The sequence below is a fragment of the Salmo salar genome, chromosome 02 (genome assembly GCF_965601325.2).
Source record: "Salmo salar chromosome 02, fSalSal1, whole genome shotgun sequence".
NCBI lineage: Eukaryota > Metazoa > Chordata > Actinopteri > Salmoniformes > Salmonidae > Salmo > Salmo salar.
This window is the reverse complement of record NC_138292.1, coordinates 87,051,911-87,071,052: the sequence shown is the minus strand read 5'-3', so window position 1 is coordinate 87,071,052 and position 19,142 is coordinate 87,051,911. Positions and strand designations below refer to the sequence as shown.

The 19,142-nt window shown below is 41.0% G+C and overlaps 1 protein-coding gene across 1 annotated transcript; it reads right to left on the bottom strand.

The window, feature by feature from the left end:
• Positions 1-1,176: 1,176 nt before the first annotated feature.
• Positions 1,177-15,092, bottom strand: LOC106562544 (uncharacterized). The gene is made up of 2 exons (XM_082967952.1): positions 14,395-15,092; positions 1,177-2,110 (listed from the first exon to the last, which is right to left on the bottom strand). The coding sequence occupies exons 1-2, from the start codon at positions 14,855-14,857 to the stop codon at positions 1,305-1,307; spliced, it is 1,269 nt and encodes a 422-aa protein (XP_082824078.1). The 5' UTR covers positions 14,858-15,092; the 3' UTR covers positions 1,177-1,304.
• Positions 15,093-19,142: the final 4,050 nt, after the last annotated feature.

The window sequence follows — 19,142 nt, the reverse complement described above, 5'->3', positions numbered from 1 at the left end:
TAAGGAAATGCCATTGATTAAAATAGTAAGAATTAGGACATAATATCAAACCAAAAATATAAGCTAGTTTTACAACATTGTTAGTAAACAATATTATTGTACCAAAAAAATTGTCAAATAATTATGATTACTAAATGTTACATGAAATATAAATATTTTGAGATATCAAACTGAACACCCCTTTTAATATGTATTGGCAATAATTCACTTTTAAACTTCACTTAAAAAAAAAAAAAAAAAAAGTAGATTAGATGTCGGGCATCAATTTTTCTTAAAAAAAAATGTTGTTGCTATTTTGGTGGGAGGAGCCCAATGTCAGAACAGTTATAACGTGTCCAAATCAATAACCAATATGCAGAAACAGTTTGTGATATTGAAAACCTGAATATAAAATGTACTATCTACACCAACACAATAATAATCATATTCCTTGAATATTTTTAAATGAGCTCCTTATAAACTGCACAAGCACCAAAAACACTGTTGTTTTGACAAGTAGCAATAAATCCCTGATATCTGTTAGGGGGGGAAATCAGGTTGTACGTGCTGTTGAAACTTTCACAACTAAATAAAACACATGGAAATGGGAGATATCTGTTACCTCACTGGTTAGAGGACAACCTGCAGAAGACAGCTACATTTTGGAGTGATGCATTTAAACGTATTGGTCCCCAAAACAAAGAGAAACCAAACACTTATTTGTCGTCCCTCATCAATATCACATTGAAATCAATTGAGTGAGGGGGGAGATGAGGTTGAACGTCCTTGTTAAAACTAACAGCTCAAACACCCCACAGAATCTGGGAATAATGTGTGCATCACTGGTTAGAGGACAATTTGTAGAAAACAGCTAGCTACATTTTAAAGTGTTGCATTCTCATTCAAATGGGCCAACACGGAAAGTGTAACAACTCTTTTTTTTAAATCACTTTTTGTTAATCACTCATTCATTTCAGAGCCTGGACTTCCCCTGATGAGGCCTGGATTTATCCCGAGGTTAATATCCATATCACGCTGAAATTAATAGAACGGGGGTCAAAACGTTTACGATTCTACATTGTGACATTATTAATTAAAATACTCCTTCTACTACAATGTTAATAACATTCTACTACAATGTTAATAAAATTCTACATTGACATTTTATTGATATCATGAAACAACTTCATGTATGTATTTTCAAACATTTTCCATCATCTCTCTTTCCACATTGATCACAGCTATAAGAATTCTCTCCTGTGTGTGTTCTCTGGTGTAATATCAGGATGTTTAGCTGAGTAAAACTCTTCCCACATTGATTACAGCTACAAGGTTTCTCTCTTGTGTGTCCGCTGGTGAATAGTCAGATGGCTAGATGAAGTAAAACTTTTCACACATTGATCACAGCTATAAGGTTTCTCTCCTGTGTGTGTTCTCCGGTGTACAGTCAGACTGCTAGATGTAACAAATTTCTTCTCACACTGATCACAGCGATAAGGTTTCTCTCCTGTGTGTGTTCTCTGATGTACCTTCAGGCAGCTTGAGTGAATAAACCTTTTCCCACATTGATTACAGCTAAAAGGTTTCTCTCCAGTGTGAATTCTCTGGTGTAGTTGTAATGTATATAATTTTGAAAAACTCTTCCCACAGTCAGAGCAGCTATAAAGTTTCTCTCCAGTGTGAATTCTCTGGTGTGATTGTAATGTATATAATTTTGAAAAACTCTTCCCACAGTCAGCACAGCTATAAGGTGTCTCCCCTGTGTGTGTTCTCTGGTGTGTTTTCAGGCTGCTTGGAACATTAAAACTCTTCCCACATTGATCACAGCTATAAGGTTTGTCTCCCGTGTGAATTCTCTGGTGTGTTTTCAGGCTGCTTGAAACAGTAAAACTCTTCCCACATTGATCACAGCTATAAGGTTTCTCTCCTGTATGGATTCTCTGATGTCTTTTGAGGTCTGTTGAAGAGGTGAATCTCTTCCCACAGTCAGAGCAGCAGTGAGATTTCTTCCCTGTGCATTTCCGCTGCTGTTTCTTGAGGAGTTCTGAAGTGGAGAGACTTTCCTCTGCCTCGTCCGCTTCATGATGTTGTTGAAGCTCCCCAGAGGATCCACGATAGTCATGTCTCTCTCCTGTGTGAACAGCAAAGTCAGACAGAAGGTTAAAGGCCCCAATAGCAGAAATCCACTGTTTATTTTAGCTAAAAGGTGATGCCCATGATGTTGTGTACAAACTTATTTGACAATTGTCTTAATAACACCAGTCAAGTGAGCAACAATGCCATATTTAGTCATTTTTTTCACCTTCGTAGTAAAGGGGATGATTGTAGACTAGAAATACGTTTTTAAAGTTGCTGAAATCCTAAGCAGTGTGCCAGATGACTTTTGGTCACCAATATAGGCCCCTTTCTGTGTTTAATAAAATTGCCGTACGAGCGCGATGTGCACACAATTTGGTTGCAGAAACTCCTCCCTGCTAAAGGAGAAAATCGTCCCTGCTAATGCAGAAACCGCTAGTTACGGATGTAGTACATCTGCGTGGAGTAAAAATGGTGGGCGAAGATTTTTGGTTTTTCACAATGTATTCTGAATATTACCACACATAATCAGAGCAAGATCAGGAGTGCTACTCAAGGAAAATCACATTAAGCTCTATGTCGTTATTCACGAATTCCCCACCATGGGGGAAAACTCAGGGAAGTTCTCATAGAATGACAACAAAAATAGCCTCCATTTCACTCTATTTTTGGATTGAATGTCCTGCTTAATATAAATGTTTGTGTCATCCTCACAATTCAACTGCTATTTTTCCAGCTTAATTGAGGAAAATAAGAACAATCCGAAATTTCTTTTTGATACTGTCGCAAAGCTAACTAAAAAGCAGCCTTCGCAAATGGAGGATGGCTTTCACTTCAGCAGTAATACATTTATGAACTTCTTTGAGGAAAAGATCATGATCATTAGAAAGCAAATTACAGACTCCTCTTTAAATCTGGGTATTCCTCCAAAGCTCCATTGTCCTGAGTCTACACAACTCTGCCAGGACCTAGGATCAAGGGAGATAGTAAAGTGTTTTAGTACTATATCTCTTGACACAATGATGAAAATAATCATGGCCTCCAAACCCTCAAGCTGCATACTGGACCCTATTCCAACTAAACTACTGAAAGAGCTGCTTCCTGTGCTTGGCCCTCCTATGTTGAACATAATAAACGGCTCTCTATCCACCGGATGTGTACCAAGCTCACTAAAAGTGGCAGTAATAAAGCCTCTCTTGAAAAAGCCGAATCTTGATCCAGAAATTATAAAAAACTATCGGCCTATATCGAATCTTCCATTCCTCTCAAAAATTTTAGAAAAAGCTGTTGCACAGCAACTCACTGCCTTCTTGAAGACAAACAATGTATACGAAACGCTTCAGTCTGGTTTTAGACCCCATCATAGCACTGAGACTGCACTTGTGAAGGTGGTAAATGACCTTTTAATGACGTCAGACCGAGGCTCTGCATCTGTCCTCGTGCTCCTAGATCTTAGTGCCGCTTTTGATACCATCGATCACCACATTCTTTTGGAGAGATTGGAAACCCAAATTGGTCTACATGGACAAGTTCTGGCCAGGTTTAGATCTTATCTGTCGGAAAGATATCAGTTTGTCTCTGTGAATGGTTTGTCCTCTGACAAATCAATTGTAAATTTCGGTGTTCCTCAAGGTCCCGTTTTAGGACCACTATTGTTTTCACTATATATTTTACCTCTTGGGGATGTCATTCGAAAACATAATGTTAAATTTCACTGCTATGCGGACAACACACAGCTGTACATTTCAATGAAACATGGTGAAGCCCCAAAATTGCCCTCGCTAGAAGCCTGTGTTTCAGACATAAAGAAGTGGATGGCTGCAAACTTTCTACTTTTAAACTCGGACAAAACAGAGATGCTTGTTCTAGGTCCCAAGAAACAAAGAGATCTTCTGTTGAATCTGACAATTAATCTGGATGGTTGTACAGTCGTCTCAAATAAAACTGTGAAGGACCTCGGCGTTACTCTGGACCCTGATCTCTCTTTTGAAGAACATATCAAGACTGTTTCAAGGACAGCTTTTTTCCATCTACGTAACATTGCAAAAATCAGAAATTTTCTGTCCAAAAATTACGCAGAAAAATTAATCCATGCTTTTGTTACTTCTAGGCTGGACTACTGCAATGCTCTACTTTCCGGCTACCCGGATAAAGCACTAAATAAACTTCAGTTAGTGCTAAATACGGCTGCTAGAATCCTGACTAGAACCAAAAAATTTGATCATATTACTCCAGTGCTAGCCTCCCTACACTGGCTTCCTGTTAAGGCAAGGGCTGATTTCAAGGTTTTACTGCTAACCTACAAAGCATTACATGGGCTTGCTCCTACCTATCTTTCCGATTTGGTCCTGCCGTACATACCTACACGTACGCTACGGTCACAAGACGCAGGCCTCCTAATTGTCCCTAGAATTTCTAAGCAAACGCCTGGAGGTAGGGCTTTCTCCTATAGAGCTCCATTTTTATGGAATGGTCTGCCTACCAATGTTACTGAAGACTTATCTCTTCAGTAGGTCCTATGATTAAGTATAGTCTGGCCCAGGAGTGTGAAGGTGAACGGAAAGGCTGGAGCAACGAACCGCCCTTGCTGTCTCTGCCTTGCCGGTTCCCCTCTTTCCACTGGGATTCTCTGCCTCTAACCCTTTTACAGGGGCTGAGTCACTGGCTTACTGGTGTTCTTCCATGCCGTCCATGGGAGGGGTGCGTCACTTGAGTGGGTTGAGTCACTGACGTGGTCTTCCTGTCTGGGTTGGCGCCCCCCCTTGGGTTGTGCCATGGCGGAGATCGTTGTGGGCTATACTCGGCCTTGTCTTAGGACGGTAAGTTGGTGGTTGGAGACATCCCTCTAGTGGTGTAGAGGCTGTGCTTTGGCAAAGTGGGTGGGGTTATATCCTGCCTGTTTGGCCCTGTCCGGGGGTATCATCGGATGGGGCCACAGTGTCTTCTGATCCCTCCTGTCTCAGCCTCCAGTATTTATGCTGCAGTAGTTTATGTGTCGGGGGGCTAGGGTCAGTCTGTTACATCTGGAGTATTTCTCTTATCTTATCCGGTGTCCTGTGTGAATTTAAATATGCTCTCTCTAATTCTCTCTTTCTCTCTTTCTGTCTTTCTCTCGGAGGACCTGAGCCCTAGGACCATGCCTCAGGACTACCTGGTATGATGACTCCTTGCTGTCCCCAGTCCACCTGGCCGTGCTGCTGCTCCAGTTTCAACTATTCTGCCTGCGGCTATGGAACCCTGACCTGTTCACCGGACGTGCTTGTTGCACCCTCGACAACTACTATGATTATTATTATTTGACCATGCTGGTCATTTATGAACATTTTAACATCTTGACCATGTTCTGTTATAATATCCACCCTGCACAGCCAGAAGAGGACTGGCCACCCCTCATAGCCTGGTTCCTCTCTAGGTTTCTTCCTAGGTTTTTGGCCTTTCTAGGGAGTTTTTCCTAGGGAGTTTTTCCTAGCCACCGTGCTTCTTTCACATGCTTTGCTTGCTGTTTGGGGTTTTAGGCTGGGTTTCTGTACAGCACTTTGAGATATCAGCTGATGTACGAAGGGCTATATAAAAATAAATTTGATTTGATTTGATTTATACTTAAAAAACACTTCAACTTCAACCAGTAAAATGCTCTTTGGCTAGCTTTGCTACCAGCTTAGCATTAGCATTCAAGCTAACAACTGCTGTGTCCAAAATAGGTATTTTTGCAACTATCATAACCAAATATTATCTTAGCGACTGTTCAAGCAACAATAAAAACAACAATTGTAAGCCTATGAGAAGCCCAAAATGATTTTTGTTTAGAAGTAATAACCTGGTAAATCTAGGCTGTTGAACGGTCCCAGATGGTGAACAGTTTATTTAGTAATAACCTGGTAAATCTAGGCTGTTGAATGGTCCCAGATGGTGAACAGTTTATTTAGTAATAACCTGGTAAATCTAGGCTGTTGAATGGTCCCAGATGGTGAACAGTTTATTTAGTAATAACCTGGTAAATCTAGACTGTTGAATGGTCCCAGATGGTGAACAGTTTATTTAGTAATAACCTGGTAAATCTAGACTGTTGAATGGTCCCAGATGGTGAACAGTTTATTTAGTAATAACCTGGTAAATCTAGACTGTTGAATGGTCCCAGATGGTTAACAGTTTATTTAGTAATAACCTGGTAAATCTAGACTGTTGAATGGTCCCAGATGGTGAACAGTTTATTTAGTAATAACCTGGTAAATCTAGACTGTTGAATGGTCCCAGATGGTGAACAGTTTATTTAGTAATAATCTGGTAAATCTAGGCTGTTGAATGGTCCCAGATGGTGAACAGTTTATTTAGTAATAACCTGGTAAATCTAGACTGTTGAATGGTCCCAGATGGTGAACACACAGTCCAGTTCTAAGTTAATGATGTCAGGCCCAACTGCCTGTAAACACACAGTCCAGTTCTAAGTGAATGATGTCAGGCCCAACTACCTGTAAACGCACAGTCCAGTTCTAAGTTAATGATGTCAGGCCCAACTGCCTGTAAACACACAGTCCTGTTCTAAGTTAATGATGTCAGGCCCAACTGCCTGTAAACACACAGTCCAGTTCAAAGTTAATGATGTCAGGCCCAACTGCCTGTAAACACACAGTCCAGTTCAAAGTGAATGATATCAGGCCCAACTGCCTGTAAACACACAGTCCAGTTCTAAGTTAATGATGTCAGGCCCAACTGCCTGTAAACACACAGTCCAATTCTAAATGAATGATGTCAGGCCCAACTGCCTGTAAACACAGTCCAGTTCTAAGTGAATGATGTCAGGCCCAACTGCCTGTAAACACAGTCCAGTTCTAAGTGAATGATGGCAGGCCTATGTGCAAATGGCTTGTTTGTTTTAAGGTCTACTGTGGCTCTGATTGGCTATAGCGTACCGGCCTGTGTAGACTCTGGTCCTGGACGAGAGAGATGTTTTATCAGGTTGTATTTACTGCAGAGTCTATTAATTCTCCAAACACACAGCCGCTTTCCCACTCTATTGCTATAGAATGTCCACAAATGCCTTGGAATATTAGGGCTACACACCAATAGGTAAGTGTGAAGAAAAATAACATGTAGGACCCATAACTTGACCTAACAACAACATAGACCTACTGTAGGACCCATAACTCCACCTAACAACAACATAGACCTACTGTAGGACCCATAACTCCACCTAACAACAACATAGACCTACTGTAGGACCCATAACTTCACCTAACAACAACATCGACCTACAGTAGGACCCATAACTCCACCTAACAACAACATAGACCTACTGTAGGACCCATAACTCCACCTAACAGTAACATAGACCTACTGTAGGACCCATAACAACACCTAACAACAACATAGACCTACTGTAGGACCCATAACTTCACCTAACAACATAGACCTACTGTAGGACCAATAACTTCACCTACAGTGCCTTGCGAAAGTATTCGCCCCCCTTGAACTTTGACCTTTTGCCACATTTCAGGCTTCAAACATAAAGATATAAAACTGTAATTTTTTGTGAAGAATCAACAACAAGTGGGACACAATTATGAAGTGGAACGAAATTTATTGGATATTTCAAACTTTTTTAACAAATAAAAAACTGAAAAATTGGCAGTGCAAAATTATTCAGCCCCTTTACTTTCAGTGCAGCAAACTCTCTCCAGAAGTTCAGTGAGGATCTCTGAATGATCCAATGTTGACCTAAATGACTAATGATGATAAATAGAATCCACCTGTGTGTAATCAAGTTTCCGTATAAATGCACTTGCTCTGTGATCAGGGGCGGAAATCCCAGGGGGGACGGGGGGGACACGACCCCCCCATCCTGGGAAAAATATGATTTGTCCCCCCCCAATATATCACTGTAAACATAACTATCTAATTTAAATAATATTACTAATACACAATGAAAGCAATTGTGCTGATTATAGACACTTAATAGCTCGTTTTTAAGTTTCAAAAGATTGCGCCCCCCCACCCTTTGCCTCACAATGGTTTGATCCACTGCCAGTTCCTTAGTTGGCAAGGTAACAGAGGGTTCGTATCTACTGTAAATTAGTGCTTCAAAGTCCCTGTGATAAGGTTAGTGATAAACTGAAGTCCAAACTGAACAGAACTACACTCTGTTCTACGATTGTCTTAAATATATTTACTGGTCTCGTTGCAAAAACTAAATTGTCGCAAGGGAACTTTTATTTATTTATTTTATTTCACCTTTATTTAACCCGGGTAGCAAAGATTATAGCAAACACCACTGAAACGGAATTGGTGCTCGCTAGCTTTGCAAATTCAGCTATTGTTGGAAGCTAGCCAATATGAAACAAATGATTAAAATGACAAAAGGTTGCAGCATATGTTGTGTAAATGGTGAACTCATACAGCTGTCAACTCTTGTCACTGCAATCCGTTTCACATTTGCTAGCTACCTTTTAGATCGAAGCCCATATAGAATGATAGAAGGTAAGATGGTAGAAGCCCATCTCCTACTGTAAATAACCTGCACACTGTGTGTGTGTGTGTGTGTGTGTGTGTAGCCAGCCAGGTAGAAAAATGGCAGAAAAAAGACGGGCATCAGAGTATTTTTCAGTATACCAAAACGCAAAGTAAGAACCCTAGTAGCCTAATATCTCAAAGACTAGTTGATAAAATGTTCATAAGAAAGAAATGAAATTCTAATGGAAATGTTTCACAATGATGTCATTAGGCAGAGCAGGCAACAGATGGCACACAGACAGCAGAGTTGGGGACAGATATGCAGGGACAGACTGGCAGAGACAGGGAGTCTCAGGTAAGTTTGTTGAGTCTTTGTTTGGCAACATTATGAAAGGTTCTCCATTTTTTTTACTAGTAAAATAGGAACATAATTGGAAAATGCCATGGATACCCCCACTCTCAACTTAAACTGGTGACTGAACTAAGATTTGTTAAAGGCAATGGTATTGCTGTTGTGATTAGTTGTGTAGTTTTGGGTACCGGTAGTTAGGAGTACGGCAAACACCTTATTTCTTTGGTTCCTCAATATACATTTACCATATTACAACGTAGGCTATGTGTTACAGCATTACTTTTGGTGTCCCCCTCAGGAATTGCTCTTGAGAAAATTTCATGTAATTGTCCCCTCCAAAGTTGATATCAGATTTTCGCCCCTGTCTGTGATAGTCTCAGAGGTCCGTTTAAAGCGCAGAGAGCATCATGAAGAACAAGGAACACACCAGGCAGGTCCGAGATACTGTTGTGGAGAAGTTTAAAGCCGGATTTGGATACAAAAAGATTTCCCAAGCTTTAAACATCCGAAGGAGCACTGTGCAAGCAATAATATTGAAATGGAAGGAGTATCAGACCACTGCAAATCTACGAAGACCCGGCCGTCCCTCTAAACTTTCAGCTCATACAAGGAGAAGACTGATCAGAGATGCAGCCAAGAGGCCCATGATCACTCTGGATGAACTGCAGAGATCTACAGCTGAGGTAGGAGACTCTGTCCATAGGACAACAATCAGTCGTATACTGCACAAATCTGGCCTTTATGGAAGAGTGGCTAGAAGAAAGCCATTTCTTAAAGATATCCATAAAAAGTGTCGTTTAAAGTTTGCCACTAGCCACCTGGGAGACACACCAAACATGTGGAAGAAGGTGCTCTGGTCAGATGAAACCAAAATCGAACTTTTTGGCAACAATGCAAAACGTTATGTTTGGCGTAAAAGCAACACAGCTCATCACCCTGAACACACCATCCCCACTGTCAAACATGGTGGTAGCAGCATCATGGTTTGGGCCTGCTTTTCTTCAGCAGGGGCAGGGAAGATGGTTAAAATTGATGGGAAGATGGATGGAGCCAAATACAGGACCATTCTGGAAGAAAACCTGATGGAGTCTGCAAAAGACCTGAGACTGGGACGGAGATTTGTCTTCCAACAAGACAATGATCCAAAACATTAAGCAAAATCTACAATGGAATGGTTCACAAATAAACATATCCAGGTGTTAGAATGGCCAAGTCAAAGTCCAGACCTGAATCCAATCGAGAATCTGTGGAAAGAACTGAAAACTGCTGTTCATAAACACTCTCCATCCAACCTCACTGAGCTCGAGCTGTTTTGCAAGGAGGAATGGGCACAAATTTCAGTCTCTCGATGTGCAAAACTGATAGAGAAATACCCCAAGCGACTTACAGCTGCAATCGCAGCAAAAGGTGGCGCTACAAAGTATTAACTTAAGGGGGCTGAATAATTTTGCACGCCCAATTTTTCAGTTTTTTATTTGTTAAAAAAGTTTGAAATATCCAATAAATTTCGTTCCACTTCATGATTGTGTCCCACTTGTTGTTGATTCTTCACAAAAAAGTACAGTTTTATATCTTTATGTTTGAAGCCTGAAATGTGGCAAAAGGTCGAAAAGTTCAAGGGGGCCGAATACTTTCGCAAGGCACTGTAACAATAACAGACCTACTGTAGGACCCATAACTTCACCTAACAACAACATTGACCTACTGTGGGACCCATAACTTCACCTAACAATAACATTGACCTACTGTAGGACCCATAACTTCACCTAACAACATAGACCTACTGTAGGACCCATAACTTCCCAAAGATCCTCCTCTAAATCAAGCAGACAATCGCACATTATAAACTAGGGCTGTCCCTGACTAAAACCAATCTGGGTGGACCGAGAGTCGTCCGTTCTTTCGGTCGAAATTTGAAAACGTGTCTTTTTCCATCTATATACACACCCTATGTTTGAATAAAATCTACTATATGTAGGCTACTGAGCTTGTCTGATGCTTTAAGCACCATGATTACAAATTTAGACACACAAATGACTCAAGAAGAAAATAACCTCTTCGGAAATTCTGCCGTTATGCTCCTGAAGTTTCCAGTAATAGACTCCACCAGCAGTCAGCAGCCTTTTCCCTTTGGAGGGCCAATTTATCTGACCATTTCTACCAATCTGGTGCCAGTTAGGATTTTCATATTCACATTTTACTGGAACAGTTTTATTTAATTTATAATAGTAATAATAATTATAATAGTCTTTGTATCTCAACATAATTTTCTGTGGTTAATCTACATTCTACATAAATGAAAATTATACAAATCTAAAAGTAACTTTTATTGCCAACTATGTAAAAATAGCCTCCATAAAGCCAACAAATAAAAGCATTGCAGCCTGCATGTATTAACTTGGTCTGGCCCGCTAGCAAACCTTGTATAAAATATTCTGGTCCATCAGAGTTTCCAGACCCAGTGAGTTCTGGACAGACAGACACAGCTCTAGACCAAGGGATAATTAGTTATCAGGTAGGCCTATTTTATGACGTTTCCATTGGATTAGAGGATTGTTTATTTTTTTAAATCATGCTGAGTGGTTATCTAAAGGGAGAGAGCTGGGAATATATTTCCAATCTGCTACATTAAGGAACTATTGTCTTTCTCAATGGATGTAAAAACAGACTTTGTTTACTTGCTGTTTGAGGTGAAGAAAAAAACACTTTTTGATTGACAGGAGCACTACAAACAAAAGACAATTAATAAATTGACAAAACTAATAAATGGAATGAAATAAACCAACATGTTTCTCACCAGTGTAGCATAGGTTATAAGCTCTGTAAACAACGTGTCCACACAACAATAAGACTGTAATAATAATATATGGAATGCATTAACAAAAGTTACCGTAACCAAACAAACATTGTAGATGATACATGATGGGAATTAATGGTAAATGTAGAACTGGTGAGATATATATATATATATTATATATATATATATATATATTATATATATATATATATATATTGGGGAATTGATAGAACCTAACAATCAAAGGGCAAACAATTCACACCATGAAGTTAGGATACAATGAATGTGCACTGTTAGATTCTGAGTTAAACTTGGAACATTGTTATACTCAGCAGTATAGTACCTGAGAAGTGATAGAGACTGATTTTTACCTCATAAGTTAATGGTTATCTGTAGGAGCCAGATGGCTGTGGTAGAGGTCAACCGATTATGATTTTTCAACGCCGATACCGATGCCGATTATTGGAGGACCAAAAGGCCCGCTGCCGATTAACCGGCCGATTTTTTTGCATTTGTAATAATGACAATTACAACAATACTGAATGAACACTTATTTTAACTTAATATAATACATCAATAAAATCAATTTAGCCTCAAATAAATAATGAAACATGTTCAATTTGGTTTAAATAATGCAAAAACAAAGTGTTGGAGAAGAAAGTAAAAATGCAATATGTGCCATGTAAGAAAGCTAACGTTTAAGTTCCTTGCTCAGAACATGAGAACATATGAAAGCTGGTGGTTCCTTTTAACATGAGTCTTCAATATTCCCAGGTAAGAAGTTTTAGGTTGTAGTTATTATAGGAATTATAGGACTATTTCTCTCTATACGATTTGTATTTCATATACCTTTGACTATTGGATGTTCTTATAGGCACTTTAGTATTGCCAGTGTAACAGTATAGCTTCCGTCCCTCTCCTTGCCCCTACCTGGGCTCAAACCAGGAACACGTCGACAACAGCCACCCTTGAAGCAGCATGACCCATGCAGAGCAAGGGGAACAACTACTCCAAGTCTCAGAGCGAGTGACGTTTGAAACGCTATTAGCCCGCACCCCGCTAACTAGCTAGCCATTTCACATCGGTTACACCAGCCTAATCTTGGGAGTTGATAGGCTTGAAGTCATAAACAGCGCAATGCTTGAAGCATTGCGAAGAGCTGCTGGCAAAACGCACAAAGGTGCTGTTTGAATGAATGCTTACGAGCCTGCCGGTGCCTACCACCGCTCAGTCAGACTGCTGTATCAAATCATAGACTTAATTATATTATAATAAACACACAGAAATACGAGTCTTAGGTCATTAATATGGTCGAATCTGGAAACTATCATCTCGAAAACAAAAAGTTTTTTCTTTCAGTGAAATACGGAACCGTTCCGTATTTTATCTAACGGGTGGCATCCCTAAGTCTAAATATTCCTGTTACATTGCACAACCTTCAATGTTATGTCATAATTACGTAACATTCTGGCAAATTAGTTCGCAACGAGCCAGGCTGCCCAAACAGTTGCATATACCCTGACTCTGCGTGCAATGAACGCAAGAGAAGTGACACAATTTCACCTGGTTAATATTGCCTGCTAACCTGGATTTCTTTTAGCTAAATATGCAGGTTTAAAAATATATACTTCTGTGTATTGATTTTAAGAAAGGCATTGATGTTTATGGTTAGGTACAGTCGTGCAACGATTGTGCTTTTTTCGCAAATGCGCTTTTGTTAAATCATCCCCCGTTTGGCGAAGTCGGCTGTCTTTGTTAGGAAGAAATAGTCTTCACACAGTTCGCAACGAGCCAGGCGGCCCAAACTGCTGCATATACCCTGACTCTGTTGCAAGAGGTGACACATTTTCCCTAGTTAAAATAAATTCATGTTAGCAGGCAATATTAACTAAATATGCAGGTTTAAAAATATATACTTGTGTATTGATTTTAAGAAAGACATTGATGTTTATGGTTAGGTACATGTTGGAGCAATGACAGTCCTTTTTCGCGAATGCGCACCGCATCGATTATATGCAACGCAGGACAGGCTAGATAAACTAGTAATATCATCAACCATGTGTAGTTAACTAGTGATTATGATTGATTGATTGTTTTTTATAAGATAAGTTTAATGCTAGCTAGCAACTTACCGTGGCTTCTTACTGCATTCGCGTAACAGGCAGGCTCCTTGTGGAGTGCAATGTAAAGCAGGTGGTTAGAGCGTTGGAGTAGTTAACCGTAAGGTTGCAAGATTGAATCCCCGAGCTGACAAGGTAAAAATCTGTCGTTCTGCCCCTGAACAAGGCAGTTAACCCACTGTTCCCCGGTAGGCCGTCATTGAAAATAAGAATGTGTTCTTAACTGACTTGCCTAGTTAAATAAAGGTGTAAATCAATAAAAAGAAATCAGCAAATCGGTGTCCAAAAATACCGATTACCGATTGTTATGAAAACTTGAAATCGGCCCTAATGATATCAACATTATAGTTTTAACCATATTGAGGCTATACAGTGTTGATTTACATTGTTTCTAAACATTGGAGTAAAAGAAGCTTATTTGGGGTTCTGATGGGGTACAACAGTTGAACTAAGCTCATGAGGCATGTGTTATATTCTTCAAGAATCAATGGCTATATATAAATCATTTAAAAGTCATTTAAAAGTCCAAATATGGATGTAGCAATTGGATATTTCCTCTTTAACACCACACATCAGTTCAACAACTGCAGAGTTTGTGCCTCTGTATTTAAGACAGTACTTACTAGTGTTAATCAGGGAACGGTTTCTCAAAACCATCTTACGACTAAGTTCATCAGTAGAACCATTGGACACCTTAAGATGAGTTTGGGAAACCGGGCCCAGATATCCAGTTTCCTCCTCTTCTTCCTCCTTTTTCAATGTGACAGTTATCTCCCCCTCCTCCTCCTTTTTGGATGTGACAGTCATCTCACCCTCTTCCTCTTTCACTCCAAAAACTGAATCCTCTTTCTCTTTCTCTTCCTCCTCGTCTTTTACTGTAACATCCTCCTCCTCTTTCACTCTGAACGCATCTTCCTCTTCTTTCACGGAAACGTCTTTCTCTTCTTCTTTCACTGTAACAGTCTCACCCTCCACTTGTTTTTGTATTGTAACAGCCTCCTCTTCCTCCTCCTCTTTCACGAGAGCTTCTTTCTCCGTCCAGCAGACCTCTTCTTTAGCAGGAGGAGAGTAGCTTAGTGAACTCATGGTCGGGATGTTAGCTAGCTAAGCTAATGCTAACTTAACCAGCCCGCTAGCGGACTAATAACAACACCGTCAATATGAAAGTAAATGGGATAACTCACTAGACGACACAAATGTGTTTAAAACACAGTGGCTATACGAAAGCCTCTGAAGAGCTTTATTGGTTTGGCTATGTTGTCTAGCAAGCTACCGAGGTGGCTAACTGTTGCTGCTGTTGAAAGAAGCGTCCCGTCCACTAGATTATACGTCACACTAACAGCATTGCCTTAAAGCCACAGACTGCTGACTGGGTAACGCTGTTGAGTAAAATGTATCTATAATGAAACAACACAGCGTGGTTAAAGAGTTAGTAGCTTATTTGTAGTCACGATCTGGTTACCTATAAGTACTAATAGTTATGTTTTTGCGTTATTACATATTTATTAACTTATTTCCGGATATCTTCTAAACTGCACACAATGCACAATTTCTCAACGTCATATTGATTTACTCTGTGCTACCGAGTTCCTATGGTAGCAAACTCAAGCTGGCTAACGTTAGCCACACCTCATGTTCTTCACCGATTTTGTGGCCAAATATTTTGTATAACTAACCCAAGATAGATCCGACCTTATCGTTTCCAATGGGAGCAAATTAATCATAGTGGGCAGAGCCAAGCACGAGCAAGAGATCCTATTGGCGTGTTCTAACAGATATTTTCGCCTACTGTGTGAATTTTTCCTTGCACTCCTTTTAACGCAATTTTGGCAAAAGGTAAAGTCTAGAAAACGTACTACACTCTGTTGGTTAAAGATTTTAGTTATGGAAACAGAAAACTGTATTGAGATCAAACGTTTCATCGATGAGAAAATGTGCAGAATGTTGGACAAAATCCATCTCACTCTATCATCTTTCACTGGGCTTCCTCTCATCACCATATTTGGTAGTGAGTGTGTTAAAAGTCCATCCTGCTCCTCTCCTCTCTACCCAACGTCCCCTTACAGTCCCTTCAGTTTACCTTAAATCCCGTTAGTTTGGCTGCTCAGCCTACCTAAAATATCCCTCACCCATCATAGCCATGCCATTCCCAACCAATCAGAGAGCTTGGAAATGCGCATCTGGACACTGCACCTGCCCACTCAGGTCAGAGAGTCATCATCGACCGAAGGGAGAAGAAGCCTGTTTCTGAGGACTTTTTATTGTCGACAGTAACACAAATGTCTGAATGTTGTGAGTGCATCGAAATGTAAGTTGCAGGGGGCGTTATCGTTGGTTTTACATGCTGTGTAATAATAGGTAATTACCACTAATTACTTACTGTTACTTTGATAAATAAAATGGCGCCGGAGAAGACAGACGTTTTACGTGTCTCCAACCGATTGTTTTTTTGTTTGTTTATTTGCGTTTTTTGTCATGTATTTTTTTTTAAAACTTATTTTGTACATCATGTTACGCTACCGTCTCTTATGACCGAAAATAACTTCTGAACATCAAGACTGCGATTACTCACCATGGACTAGCAGAATCCTTTTTTTCCTTTAACGAGTCTGACTAGCCCGACACAAACGATATACTGCTTTCTCGGGAACAGGCCCAGATCCCCGTGATTTGCATGAAGAGGAGTCGGAGATAAAAGGGGCCAGAGGGCAGGCTGCCTTCTGAGAATTTGTAGGCGATCAATAAACCCCCACTTCCTTCCATTCTGCTAGGAAACGTGCAATCTTTGGAGAATAAAATCGATGACCTACGCGCAAGATTAAACTACCAACTGGAAATTAAAAACTGTAATATCTAATGCTTCACGGAGTCGTGGCCAAATGAAGGCTGGTTATACGCTGCTGTACTGGCAGGATAGAACAGCGGCGTCTGCTAAGACAAGGGGCGGCAGACTATGTATTTTTATAAATAACAGCTGGTGCACAATATCTAAGGAAGTCTCGAGCTATTGCTCGCATGAGGTAGAGTATCTCATGATAAGCTGTAGACCACACATCTACCTAGAGAGTTTTCATCTGTATTTTTCGTAGCTGTTTACATACCACCACAGTCAGAGGTTGGCACTAAGACAGCATTGAATGAGCTGTATTCCGCCATAAGCAAACAAGAAAACGCTCACCCAGAGGCGGTGCTCCTAGCGGCCGGGGACTTTAATGCAGGGAAACTTAAATCAGTTTTACCTCATTTCTATCAGCATGTTAAATGTGCAACCAGAGGAAAATAAACTCTGGACCACCTTTACTCCACACACAGAGAAGCATACAAAGATCTCCCAAGCCCTCCATTTGGCAAATCTGACCATAATTCTATCCTCCTGATTCCTGCTTACAAGCAAAAATTCAAGAAGGAAGCAATAAAAAGGTGGTCAGATGAAGCAGATGCTACGCTACAGGACTGTTTTGCTAGCACAGACTGGAATATGTTCCGGGATACCTCCGATGAAATTTAGGAGTACACCACATCAGCCATTGGCTTCATCAATAAGTGCATTGATGACGTCGACCCCACAGTGACCGTACGTACATACCCCAACCAGAAGCCATGGATTACAGGCAACATCCGCACTGAGCTAAAGGGTAGAGCTGCCGCTTTCAAGGAGCGGGACTCTAACCCGGAAGCTTATAAGAAATCCCGCTATGCCGGGTGCCTGTGCCCAAGAACACTAAGGTAACCTGCCTAAATGACTACCGACCCGTAGCACTCACATCTGTTGCCATGAAGTGCTTTGAATGGCTGGTCATGGCTCACGTCAACAACATTATCCCAGAAACCCTAGACCCACACCAATTTGCAATACCACCTCAACAGATCTACAGATGATGCAATCTCCATTGCACTCCGTACTGCCCTTTCCCACCTGGACAAAAAGAAGAATGCTATTCATTGACTACAGCTCAGCGTTTAACACCATAGTGCCCTCAAACCTCATCAATAAGCTAAGGACACTGGGACTAAACACCTCCCTCTGCAACTGGATCCTGGACTTCCTGACGGGCCTCCCCCAGGTGGTGAGAGTAGGTAACAGCACATCTGCCACGCTGATCCTCAAAACAGGGGCCCCTCAGGGGTGCGTGCTCAGTCCCCTCCTGTACTCCCTGTTCACTCATGACTGCACAACCAGGCACGACTCCAACACCATCATTAAGTTTGCCGATGACACAACAGTAGTAGGCCTGATCACCGACAACGACGAGACAGCCTATAGGGAGGAGGTCAGAGACCTGGCCGTGTGGTGCCTGGACAACAACCTCTCCCTCAACGTGATCAAGACAAAGGAGATGATTGTGGACTACAGGAAAAAGAGGACCGAGCACGCCCCCATTCTCATCGACGGGGCTTTAGTGGAGCAGGTTGAGGCCTTCAAGTTCCTTGGTGTCCACATCACCAACAAACTAAGCATACCAAGACAGTCATGAAGAGGGCACGACAAAACCTATTCCCCCTCAGGAGACTGAACATTTTTGGCATGGGTCCTCAGATCCTCAAAAGGTTCTACAGCTGCACCATCGAGAGCATCCTGACTGGTTGCATCACTGCCTGGTATGACAACTGCTCGGCCTCCAACCGCAAGGCACGCAAGGGTAGTGCGAACGGCCCAGAACATCACTGGGGCCAAGCTTCCTGCCATCCAGGACCTCTATACTAGGCGGTGTCAGAGGAAGGCCTGAAAAATTGTCAAAGACTCCAGCCACCCTAGTCATAGACTGTTCTCTCTGCTACTGCACGGCAAGCGGTACCGGAGCACCAAGTCTAGGTCCAAGAGGCTTCTAAACAGCTTCTACCCCCAAGCCATAAGACTCCAAACACCTAATCAAATGGCTTTTATTTTACCTTTATTTAAGTAGGCAAGTCAGTTAAGAACAAATTCTTATTTACAATGACAGCCTAGGAACAGTGGGTTAACTGCCTTGTTCAGGGGCAGAATGACAGATTTTTACCTTGTCAGCTCAGGGATTTGATCTAGCAACCTTTCGGTTACTGCCACCCCTCTTTTACACCGCTTCTACTCTCTGTTATCATCTATGCATAGTCACTTTAATAACTCTACCAACATGTACATATTACCTCAACTAACCGGTGCCCTCGCACATTGACTCTGTAGCAGTACCCCTTGTATATTGTCTAGCTATTGTTATTTTACTGCTTTTTAATTACTTGTTACTTTTATTTCTTATCTGTATTTTTTAAAACTGCATTGTTGGTTAGGGGCTCGTAAGTAAGCATTTCACTGTAAGCTCTACACCTGTTGTGTTCGGCGCATGTGACTAATACAATTTGATTTGATAGCTTTCAGACATACAGTACCAGTCAG